Raw genomic sequence first — 12,220 nt, 5'->3', positions numbered from 1 at the left:
GGGAGAGTTGGTCTGGAAGCGGGAGAGGGGCCTGCCAGGAATGGTGTGAACACGCGCCCCTCCGGCACCCCACCCCCATCCTGACATCCTCCCCTCCCCCCGGGCGGCCCACGTCACTGCGCAGTCACAGGCCTTCGTGACCACGCACATGGGCCAAGTTTCCCTGGTGTTTTTGTCTGAACCCACCCAGCCTTTGCCGCCGTGGCTTGGTGCCATCCACTGTCCTGGGAGCGCACAGCTGCGCTGGCGCCCAAGTTCTTCCCAGTTCACGGCTGTGCCTCCAGTTCCTATCCTCTGCGCCTGCTCCTAGGCGAGTTCCTATCCTCTGCGCCTGCTCCACAGATCCCCCGGGGGGGCTTGACCTCTGCAGGGTGCTCCCTCCAGGTCTGATGGCGGAGGCCACCTCCCGGCTGTGGTTGGGCTTGTCTGTGTGTACTTGGTTTCCCTGACCTTCCCGGCCCCCACACGCAGCCTTGCTGAGCCGCTTGCCCTGGCCGCCCGGCTCACCTGGGTGCCGTCCCCTACCGGCTTCCCCGGGCCGAGCGGTGCACAAATGCTTCGTTTCAGAGCGGAGGTTCGGGACTTGGTCACTGATGTTTTTGAAAGGATACTTTGCACTGGGTCCTGCCCTTTGTTTTTAAAGCTATAATCTTAGAATGCCCTGTGTTTCCCATGGCCTCTGTGAGCAGGTTCCGTTTACTGGCTGTGTTTTCCTTCTTTTTATTTAATTTGAGAGCTAAAGGGGCTTTAGGACCTGGCCCTACTTTTTACTCCATATCCCTCAGCGTGTAGTCTGAGAAAGTCACAAACCCACTGGAATTTCTACTAACAGAAAATTTCTCAGTAAGGGAATTTACTTTTAATTCCCCCCAGTTCCCAAGAAATTCAGATACTTCTCAGTTTGGAACCATTAGAATAGAGGTTATCAATCTTGTACCTTTTTTCCACCAAAACCAAAACCCCAGTGGTGAAAAGGACACACTCAAGGGTCCTCCTCTGCAAAGGGGAACAGAGGCCCCTTATAAGTGCCACCGAAAATCGTTGATACCTCCCCACCCGGCCCTCTTTCCAGTTCCTCATTTGTTATCAGACAGTCTGGTAAAGGCAGGAACAAGCAGTGGGAAAGCCCCGAATGTAATACTGACCAGCGTGAGCACTGGACCAGCACTCTACAGTTTGCAAAACTCGTCTAGCTCAGGAACCCTGGCGCGGAGTGGAATGCTTACCGACCCTCTGCAGAAAGACCTGACAGTACCTAAACGTACTGGTGCTTTTAAACAAGTCAGTACCTAGTAATTCAAGGAAATCCGAGACTAGAAATGAGGGCGCCTGGCTGGCTCAGTCTGTGGAGCGTGGGACTCTTGGTCTTGGGGCTGTGAGTTCAAGCCCCACCTTGGGCGTAGAGATGACTTTAAAAAAGAGAAGAAGGAAATGAAAACTCTCACTGCTTGAATGAAGGTCCACATCATTCCCGTTTTAGTATCTTGATTTCAGGTCTCTTTTCCATGTATAGGTTTTTTTCAAAGGCATGTAATTGTGACCCTGTTTTTGTAGGGTACTTTTTACTGAACGTGGCGGCATGAGTTCTTCCCACACTGTCTTTCTGAGACATACTTTTGATGGCCTCTTGTTTCCTTATGAGGTTTATTGTTAGCAGACAATCTACCGTGAGTTCTAACAGTCTTTGTGAGGGCTGTCTCCGTATCTGAACTACCTCATGAACTTTTTTTTTTTAAGATTTTATTTATTTATTTGAGAGAAAGAGAGTCAGTCAGACAGAGCACAAGCATGCGTGGGGCGCGGGGAGATGGAGAAGCAGGGAGCCGGACGCAGGGCTGCATCCCAGGACCCTGAGATCACGACCTGGGCTGAAGGCAGAGGCTTAATGACTGAACCTCCAGGCGCCCGTAGCCGGTGAACTTTTAAACAGTACTTTTTGGTTGCAAAATAGATCAACCACATAGGAATATCCCTAAAATGTAACTTTGTGTCTGTGGTTCACTGTCTTTGTTAACACTGGGTCCCCTGCACCTTTAAGTTTTTTCTGTGTCATGTGATGGTGTAATCTGCATTTCCCTGTTTCCTAATGAAGCCCACGGTCCCCTCCACCGGCCTCGCTGCCATTTAAGATTTCTTCTTTGATCAAATGCCCATTTTGTAAAACGTCATTTGTGTGTGTGTGTGTGTGCCTGTGCGTGTGCGGCTTGGTTGTCTTTTTCTCACTTTGGAGGAACTCTCTAGAGATTCTGGATGTGAGCCCTTGGCTGGTCCTGTGGTGTGGCAGGTGGCTTTCTCGTCAGGTGACTGGCCTTTTCACTTTCTCACGGGGTCTTCTGATGAGCAGTTCTTGACTTTAACATAATTGTGTTTTCCCTTTACGGCTGGTGTGTTTGTGTTTTACCTGGTGACATTCTCGAGCGAAGCCTGGACTACAGAGTGCTGGTTGTGACCAGGGACGTGGGTCAGCATGGGAAAGCTGGGAATTGTCGAGGCTGGTACTGGCTGTGGGGTGCGGCCAACAGGAAGCTAGGAGCCAAGCCTTTTCTCGAAGCAGCTCCAACCCCTCTGTGAGATCTCAGTGTCTGAGGATGGACGAGGATGGATGGATTTGGAACCTGGGGAGAGACGGCTGCGCTGCCCCGTGGGCATGCCCCTGGGGCGTGGGCTCATCACTCCCGTCTTTGTCCCGTGGGGCCCCAGGGAGGCTCGTGTAGCAGGCAGGACCCTGACGGCATTGGGATGCTGCTCATCCCTGTGTAGGTTACCCCATGTGATCCTCGCTGGCCTGTGGATCGGGGCACAGAAGGTGAGGCTCATGCCATGCTGACTGGGGGGTGGGGGGGCTGCACTGAGTTTCCCACTTTCAGTATTAATTGTTTCTTCAACCGTGGCCTTCAGTTTCAGGTTTTCTCCTCCTCTTCTCTTTTTCTTTGCTCGAAGACTCCTTTGTTCGTAACTGATGGGAAAGGAGGAACCACACTCCAGATGTGGGTTTCTTCTCTCTCTGGTGTTTTCCGACCCCCTGCACCTCCCCATCCCACGAAGTGGTCAGTGGCCGTTGTGCTTTTTGGGGGGCGGTCAGAGATAACTTTAGGAATCAGATGAAGATTGTAGAGGGAGGAGGGGACCCCAGTCTTAATCCTGCTCCCCTCAAGGGTCCCTGAGCCCTGGGTTGAAAACCCCTGCTGGAGTGGGCCTCCCCGTCCAGGATGGAAGGAGCTCTGGTGGCTGTGGTGGAGGGAGCCGGCATGGCTTCCCCTCAGTGGAGGGCATTTTCCTGTGTGGCGGTCTGCTGATACCCTACAGATGCACCTTCTGGTGTCCCTCGTCTTCCGGCCTCACTGACGGGCTCTCAGATTTAGGGATTTGGGGCGAGGGTCCTGTGGCTCCCTGTTCTTGGCTCAGACCTCTCTCTCAAAATCCTTTCTGCTGATCATTGTGTAATAACCTCCCCTTCCAACTGCTTCTGCCCAGACAAGGACCCTTGAGACCTTCATCCTGGGACATTCTTCCAAAGGCACAGTTGCATTGGGTGGTGCCAAGTGCCAGGGGCTGGGGCCGCACAGACACGTCCCTTTAGAAAGAGAGGGCGGACCGGGGTCTGCGCACCTGTGTCTGCGGGAGGACAGAGCCTCTCTTTCTTCTGTTGGTTTTTTAAAAATTTATTGTACTCTTCTGTTCTCTCTTCCTTGTATGATTTTTTTTTTTAAGGATTTTATTTATTTGAGAGAGAGAAAGAGGAGGGGCAGAGGGAGAAGCAGGCTCCCCACTGAGCAGAGAGCCCGATGGTTCAAGGGGCTCAATTCCCAGGACCCTGAGATCAGGGCCTGAGCTGAAGGCAGACGCTTAACCCACTGAGTCACCCAGGCCCCCTCCTCCCTGCCCCCCACCCCCATATGATTCTTAATAGTCCCTTGACTGTATCCCTGCCCCCTTGGCATGCTTCTGTCATCCATCCCTCAAGCCACTGAAAGGTGACTCTTTTCAGAGCATTAACTTTGTTCCTGTCACCTTGCCCTGGGGTGCTGCCCATGCCCCTTCTCACCTTCAGGACAAGCTCTGACCCGTAGCACACTGGCTGCTCCCAGATGTGCCCCAGACATCGGCTCCCAGACGTCTCAGCCCCGCAGCCCCCGACCCGCGCACCGGGCTCACACCTGCTTCTCGCTTTCCCACGCTTTCCCGTGCCGTGCTGTGTGCTCCTGACGCTGCTCGGGGAGGAAGTTCTCTTTATCCCCCACGTGTTGGAGTCCCGTCTGCCCCTCGTGGTACAGCTCAGATGTCAACTTTCCGTAAATACACCGTGTCCCCGCCAGAAATAGCCATTCCCTCCCTGATTCCTTTTAAGAACCCCCATTTCCACTGTGTCATTCCCGGGAGCTGGACAGGGAAAAAGCCGGGCTGAGATCCCGCCGTCCCCTCCGTTACCGGCTGACGGCTGCTGTCACCGATGGCTGTTGTCGGAGCAAAGGTCACGTGGCCCCAGAAGGTGCAGGAGGTATTTACACTGAAAAGTGCAATTGTCGGTTCCGGGCTTCAGCGTTACCAGATGAGGGGCATGGATTTCCCAGGTGCTTGCAGCCTGTGTGGCAGAGCTCCCCTCCGTGTGACAGAGCTCCCCTCCCATGTCCTCGCTCACCTTTGACCTTCTCTGACTTCTTCGCTTTGGCTGCATTCTTCCGCGTGGGCCAGCGCCCCTACCCCGTGACTCCCGTCTGCTTTCCACCCACGGCAGGGGGGTCACACCCTTCTCCCTGAAGCTGCCACCCACAGGTGGCCCTTGTCATCATGCTGGCATTCCATGGCCAGAGCCCAGGCCTGTGCTCACAGTGGGCCGCGGGGACTGGGGACCTGGGGAGCGTGCGGCGGGGGCCAGCAAAACACTGGGAGAGAGCGGATCGGCGACGGCTGGCAGACGGGAGGCTCTGAGTGGTTTGGCCCCACGGAGAGGCTAAAGAAAACAGACTTGTCTTCAAATTAATCGTCTCTCTGTACCGTTTTCCGATAAATGCTCATGCCTTTCATATTTTATTAAAACCTCACTTGAAGCGTTCTTAATAAAAACAGTACAATCTGCCAGAGGAGCTTCTGCTTTTCTCTCAGAAATCCTGAAATCGGTGATTATCAGAGAAGCTCTGAAGGGGGAGGACGGGAAATGAGATGACTCCGGAGCTAGGAAATGGGGTTTATGAGGTATTTACTTCATTGAGCGTGCATCGTTTTCACAAAATGTCCTGGAGGGCAGAATCCCAGTCCCTTCGTCCTGAGACAGGCCGCTCCCGTGTTTGTGTGACGTCCACGTTTATTGTACAAGTTAGACGATGTCGTTTTAAACCAGTAGCCATGGGAGTTTTGTGAGTTTAAGGTGTTATGGTTTTGTCGCTGTCTTCCGTCTGTTAGCTAACGGCGAGCCCCCCGATTTCTCCCCAGGTACGGCGTGAGTCCCGAGAACATCATCTTGTACGGTCAGAGCATCGGGACCGTCCCCACAGTAGACCTGGCCTCAAGGTATGAGTGTGCCGCCGTCATTCTCCACTCGCCTCTGATGTCGGGCCTGCGCGTGGCTTTCCCGGACACCAGGAAAACGTACTGCTTTGACGCGTTCCCCAGGTAAGCTCCCACGTCCGCTGCAGGTACTGGGATGCCCAGTGACCCAGGGTCAGATGCCACCACGACCCGTGGTGATCAGTCTCTCCTGAGTGCAGCCCCACGGCTGGCCCCGTGCCGGGCACCTTGGGGAGTGGCCGTGATGGTGACCCATCCACCAGCCCTAGACTTTGTCTTCTGGGCCTGAGTCCTCTGTAGAACTCTTCCGGATGACAGGACGCGCCCGAACTGACATCCCAGGTTAAGGGACTCGGCTGTACGTGCGCGAGGAAAACCAAAGTGCCCGTGTCTCCTGGAAGCACGCACAGCCCCATACTCGCTCGTGCACAGATGGGCTTGTGTGGTAGGTGCCGAGAGCTCCACGCGGAACGTCTGGCGCGGCCCTCAGCGGTGCGCACGCACGACTCAGCGGTCCGCGCACGCACGACTCAGGGGTCCGCGCACGCACGACTCAGCGGTCCGCGCACGCACGACTCAGGGGTCCGCGCACGCACGACTCAGCGGTCCGCGCACGCACGACTCAGCGGTCCGCGCACGCACGACTCCGCGGTCCGCGCATGCACATCAGGTGGCGGGCACCCTCTGCTTCAGCACCCCTTCGTGGGTCGGTGATACTGCGCGGGGAGGGGAAAGCTGAGCGGAGCTGCAGGCTTCGCTAACGCACGCACGACTCAGCGGTCCGCGCACGCACGACTCAGGGGTCCGCGCACGCACGACTCAGCGGTCCGCGCACGCACGACTCAGCGGTCCGCGCACGCACGACTCAGGGGTCCGCGCACGCACGACTCAGCGGTCCGCGCACGCACGACTCCGCGGTCCGCGCATGCACATCAGGTGGCGGGCACCCTCTGCTTCAGCACCCCTTCGTGGGTCGGTGATACTGCGCGGGGAGGGGAAAGCTGAGCGGAGCTGCAGGCTTCGCTAACAGGCCACTGTCCTAGTATCAGGGGACACACCCCCAGGAGCCCCCCCCCCCCCGTCTCTTCCCACGGGCCGCCCCGCCCGCGGGAGCCCATGGAGGGCCCCCCTGGCTGGGTCCTCCCGGCCCGCCCCGGCTGTCGGCGCATCCCGCGGACGGACGGAAGGGAAGCGGGTCTCACCCTAAACGCAAAGGCGGAGAGCCAGGGGTTCCTTGAATACCTCTGTTTGAGAATTTACTTATTTATTTACTTATTTTTTAAAAAATCCGAATCGAGGACGGTGTTTTCCATAAAAACTATTTGCCCTCTAAACTTTCCCCGTCGTGCGTCACTAAAGCAGGTCCGAGGTGGTCAAGGGCGGGGCCGGCTGGCTCCTGTTGCCGTTTCTATAGGAAAACGCCCCCGCAGAAATCAAGCCCGGTTTCGGGTCTAGATAGAGCCCCTCCTGGCTGCCTTTCTGCCCTCCCGGAGGGGAGTGAGCGTCCCTGGGGTATGTAAATGGCCGTCGCACCGCCCGTCCTTGCCCGTCCTCCTCCGGCAAACAGAAGCCTTCTGGTAACTCCTGGGTGAACCTCAGCTCCGGGCGCCTGGTCCCCGCACGCAGGGAGCTCCAGCTCCAGGAGGAAGCGGACCTCGCGGCGAGTCCTTCGGGCGTGGCCGGCGTGCTAAGTGGGGCGCGCGCAGGCCGTGGCCTTGTTTGTGCCGAATGGGTAATGAGCCGCCCGTTTGTGGGGAGGGAGATGGTGAGCGCGTCTGTGGGAGGCGAGGCTGGGAGTTACCGCGGCAACAAAATGAATGGGTTGTTTCCTGACTCCTGAATTAGCACATACCTTAAAATACAGCCGTGGCCACTAAATGCAACGTATTGATTACCAGTCAGCCAGCAACCGGCCTTCCCCGGCTGGTCTGATCCCCCAGGCGGGGTGCTAAGTGGCCCCCGCCTCATGTGGTCTTCCCTGCCGCAGGGAGAAGGGGTCAAGTCTCAGAGTGCTCGTTTTACAGATGAGGACACCGAGGCCAGCGGAGGCAAGTTTACTGGATGAAGGTAGGGGTGTGGACACTGCCCAAAAGGCCAGCGCTCCCCCCCAGTGCCCTGGAGCGTTAATACGGTAGCTCGCAAACCAGGAACAGTCACCCTGACTTTCATCGTGAGCCCGACTCCGTAACCACGTTCTCTCATGGGGCCCCTCGCTCCCCACTGTCAGGATTGTCTCCGACCGTGTTCCTCTCTCCGAAGGAAGGGATTTCCCGTTTCCTTTGACTATTACAGACCCGGCTGAAGGGGTCCGGATCGCACTGGGTTTGTAGCTTCTTATCCTTTCCCTCCTTTGCATTTAGTCAGATGCCGGCCTCGGGTCTTCGAGATTCTCCTTGTAGGTCCAGCAGCAGGGAGTCTAGCCCCAGACCCATCCTGCCAGTAAATACCTTTTTAACGGAGTATAATTGGGCTCCCACATTCTCAGAAGTCGTCTCACAAACAGAAGGACGGGTTTCTGAACACGACTGCTAATTTGGGACATTTCATTGCCCCCCCCCAATCCTGGCAAACCCCGCGGCCGGTCAGGTTTTGCCACTCCCCGGGACGCCCAGAAATGCTGGGTGGCGTCTGGAGTTGCTGGTAGAGGTTCTGTGACCGTTGTCCGGAGGTCTTGGGCTGGGATCCTCATGCAAGGCTGCTGTTACCGTCACGGGCTTCAGTGCCCGCCTTGGCTACCCAGAGCTGGGCTGTCCTGTCTCCTGGTGGCCCTGGCAGATCCAGGGAGGTCTCGTATGTGGAGCACAGAGCCCCGGTCTATGGAAGATGTTTCCTCGTGTTAGTCGTGCCTGAGAGAGGCAGGGTCAGTGGCAGCCAGTGTCCCTGTGTAGCTTTGGCTGGGATCAGACGCGGAAAGAGAAGCCATGGGTGGGGGCTTCGGTGCGAGGACAGCTGGCCGGGTCCGCCCCTCTCCCCGTGTCCGCAGGTTAGACGGCGGTCCGTCCCCCTCTCCCCTCCCGCCCCCCTGTGGGAGAAGTCACCACATGCCCTGCCAACAAGGCTTAAACCTCGGAGTCCTCTTGGGGAGTGTTTCCAGAGGCGGCAGCACATTCTTCTGGAGACCCTCAAATATTCGTCCTTTAGGGTAGAGTCCGTTCTTATAAACAACCCGAGATCCCTCGGACGCCAAGCTCGGCACTGCACTGTTTCCGAGCGAAGCAGTGCCGTTTTTACAGAGAAAACAAGGCATTAGTGTTTATGAGATGGGGTTTGTGAGGATCTTTGGAGGCGACGCTGAGGGGATCTCGCCAAGAAGACCGCAGAGCGGGCGGCTGAGGGTTGGGCGTCCAGGCTTTCCGAGGAGATGCTCCGTCGGACCTGTCAGCTTCCGGCCTGTTGATTGTTTTTAAGAATCCTCTCTCACAAATGTGAATCTTTCAGAAAGATTAGTTACTGGACCATTGGTCTGGTGGCTTTAGTTCTGTTTTAATAACAATTTGAACGAGCACACGGTGGCCCAACGCCACGTGGTGTTCCTGTCTGGATCCTGGAACAGAACAAAGGTATCTGGGAAAACTACCAGAACCCAGGCCGTGCGCAGGCTCTGCTCGCGCCGGTGCCTCACCTTGGTTCTCTGTTCGGACAGATGTGGCCCCGCAACGCGCGGTGTTCGCCTTACGGGGGATGGGCTGCGGGCCTAGGGGAGCTTTGTTAACCTTTGCACCACTTCTGGAAAGCCAAAATTATCCTCAAAATGAAAATGTTATTTGGGGGAAAAAAAAGAGTGAATCACTAGAAAAGCAAGGGGAAAAAGGCCCGGTGTTACCGTCAGGTACATCAGAGGGGACATGCGCTGTCTGTGGGCGTCACTAACGGAGCCCTCTCTCTCCCCGCCCCTGTTCTGTTTTGCAGCATTGACAAGATCTCTAAAGTCACCTCGCCTGTGCTGGTCATTCATGGTACAGAGGACGAGGTCATCGATTTCTCCCATGGCCTGGCCATGTACGAGCGCTGTCCCCGCGCCGTGGAACCCCTGTGGGTGGAGGGGGCCGGGCACAACGACATAGAGCTTTACGCACAATACCTAGAAAGACTAAAACAGTTCATATCCCACGAACTGCCGAATTCCTGAAGGAGACACCGAGATCTTACCTCACTTACTGTGAACACGCGAGTCCTCTGTTTTGCACATGCTCGAACTGGAAAGCGGTCGTGGCATGACCACCGGGAGGAGGTCCCCGCCTCTCGGGTTCCTGGTCACAGGCCCGAGCAAGCCCCCCCGTCTTCTGTCCCTCGAGGTCGTTCCACTCCTCACAGCACGCAGTGCCCAATGGTGGTGACACCCAGCGTCGCTGCCTGGTGGGAATGGGGATGAGAGCTAGATGCAGATGCGGTCAGTTTGCCCCGTGCTGTGTAGACGATGCTCGCCTCCATTGCCCAGCCGTACCCACGGGTGACCGTCCATTCCCACAGGACTCAGCCCTCTCCGTGTTCTCAGTACTTGATACACACCTCTCTTTCAGCCTCTGGATTCGTGGGCTCGGTCCCCTGTGGAGCCGTGACTGTGTAACCGGAACACTAGGGCGGCGAAAATTCCTTTGTTAAGTTTTGTGACCATGCCGATCTCCCCACCCCAACCCCCCAAAATCAACAGAAGGGTAATGGACTGAAACTATCATGAACAGCTTCATCAACTGGAACCAATATAAATATGACTGGGATATTCTTAAAAGGAAACTGGGGTTTTTTTAAGTGTAAATTTATTACTAGTCAACAGAGTTTTAATATTTTGATTGTCTGGTTGGTGTAACGAGGAGCCTAGCCGACTTTCCTTCTGTGAAGTCCTCCTTGTGGGCTTTTTTAAAGTACTGTACATATTTGCAATCCCATTGTGCATAAATTCTTAATGGTACTTTTCTTTTGTCAGGCTACAATAATGAACTGCGGATCCCTCGTTTGTAATGTAAATGATTGAATACATTTTGTTAATATGTTTTTATTCCTATGTTTTGCTATTCAGAAAAATTTTATAACATTTCCAAGACAAAAAACAATTACGAGTTTATGCTTTGAAGAATTTATGTAATGAAAATTTCACTAAATGGATCTTTTTAGTTTAAGAGTTCTTTGGGTTTTGACACTGGAGTTGCTCCAAGTAACCATTGCTACACTACTCATCTTGGGCGGGGGTCTGGGGTTGGGGGGTTCTTTGGTTTGATTTGAATTTTTCTTTTCAAATTTAAAAGCCTTAAATGTACTGTAAGCCTCAGACTGTTGTACAGCTGGATTGCGGTGGATTGCAAGTTTGTGGGCTGTGCTTTGGTGTGGCACAGCGGTCGGTCATGGAATAAAGGATGCATGGACCAGAACGCGGGGCCTCCTCCTGTGGTCTTTCCTTCCATCGCTCTGTCTGGGCAAGTAGCGCATGAGAAAATGCTTCACGTGGGTTGAAGAAGAAACCCTTGGGGCTTACAGACTGTTCTGCCTCGCTCAAGATGTACACCTTTGTTCTGTGAGAGACCCGAGGCTATGTTTGGGAGAAGCCAGGGAGGCAGAGGAGGAGGAAGGGAAGGAAGGAGAAAAAGAAGAAGAGAAAAAGTTTTAAGAGGGGCGCTTGGGTGGCTCAGGTCATGATCCGGGGTCCTGGGATGGAGCCCCGCATCAGGCTCCCTGCTCTGTGGGAAGCCTGCTTCTCCCTTTCCCACTTCCCTTGCCTGTGTTCCCTCTCTCGCTGTGTCCCTCTCTGTGCCGAATACATAAGTAAGATAAAATAAAAAAGAAGACCTGATTTAATGAGAGCTATACCATGTCTATGGATAAGGAGGCTCATTTTTAATCCTTCCAGAAAAGAGCTGTAGGGTTAGTAGGATCCCAGTACAAATCCCAACAGGATTCTTCATGAAGCCTGATACGGTGAGCCTCAAGTTTACATGGGAGAAAAAAGGGCCTAGAATAGCCAGGGCACTTGAAAATGACAGAGCAGTGTGTTTTACCAGCAAGAGACAGTTGCAAGTAAGAAACCGCAAGACTGTGAAGCCTCATTCCCTTGGGTTTCTGGAGTCTAGAAAGCCTCCCCAGGCTCCTGCTTTGGCTCAGGGCCACCCCAGTATGCGCTGCTTCAGTATTCTGTATTTGCTGACATCGTTGGTATCATTATTGCTCGAAACCACAGCAGAATGAGTTTACAGATTTGATTCATTTGTGGTAAAAAACATAGCCTAATCTAGTGACACACTGCAGGGAATGTTATCAACCACATGACAGATAATGTAGACACGTGTGTAATGGTCAACAGACGAGGGAGTCTATCAGCACAAGACACAGAGACGTCATAATGGGTGCTGTCTGTGATAATTGCATGTATTTCAGAAATCAAATAATCAAATGAATATATCTAATAAGTACACATTAAGAGTTCTTGTTCAATGGAATGCCGTGTTAGTTGCAAAGTTGGCATCAGCATTTATTTGTGGAGATTATGGCCCATAATCACTCCTCAATTTTTACCGGCTAAATGGATTTGAGTAGCCAAATGCCATTTGAAGTTGTAAGTCGGTATAACCACGTGAAGGCGAGAACACCAATGGGTGGTCAAGGTGTGGATAAACAGGTGCTTTAAAAATATGCCATCGGTGGGGCACCTGGGTGGCTCAGTGGGTTAAAGCCTCTGCCTTCGGCTCAGGTCGTCATCCTAGGGTCCTGGGATCGAGCCCCGCAT

General features: G+C 54.3%; 1 protein-coding gene across 1 annotated transcript in view; it reads left to right on the top strand.

The window, feature by feature from the left end:
- Nucleotides 1-10,865, top strand: part of LOC111152588 (abhydrolase domain containing 17C) — a 43,512-nt gene extending 32,647 nt beyond the window's left edge. The window contains 2 exon segments of the mRNA XM_022511089.1: nucleotides 5,431-5,610; nucleotides 9,415-10,865. Coding sequence (XP_022366797.1) covers nucleotides 5,431-5,610; nucleotides 9,415-9,634 — 400 coding nt within the window. The 3' untranslated portion in view covers nucleotides 9,635-10,865.
- The last annotated feature ends 1,355 nt before the right edge of the window (nucleotides 10,866-12,220 follow it).

This window comes from Enhydra lutris, unplaced genomic scaffold (assembly GCF_002288905.1).
Source record: "Enhydra lutris kenyoni isolate GAN:26980312 unplaced genomic scaffold, ASM228890v2 scaffoldscaffold29, whole genome shotgun sequence".
Lineage (NCBI taxonomy): Eukaryota > Metazoa > Chordata > Mammalia > Carnivora > Mustelidae > Enhydra > Enhydra lutris.
The sequence above is the reverse complement of the archived record's forward strand: the minus strand, read 5'-3'. Positions and strand labels throughout refer to the sequence as shown.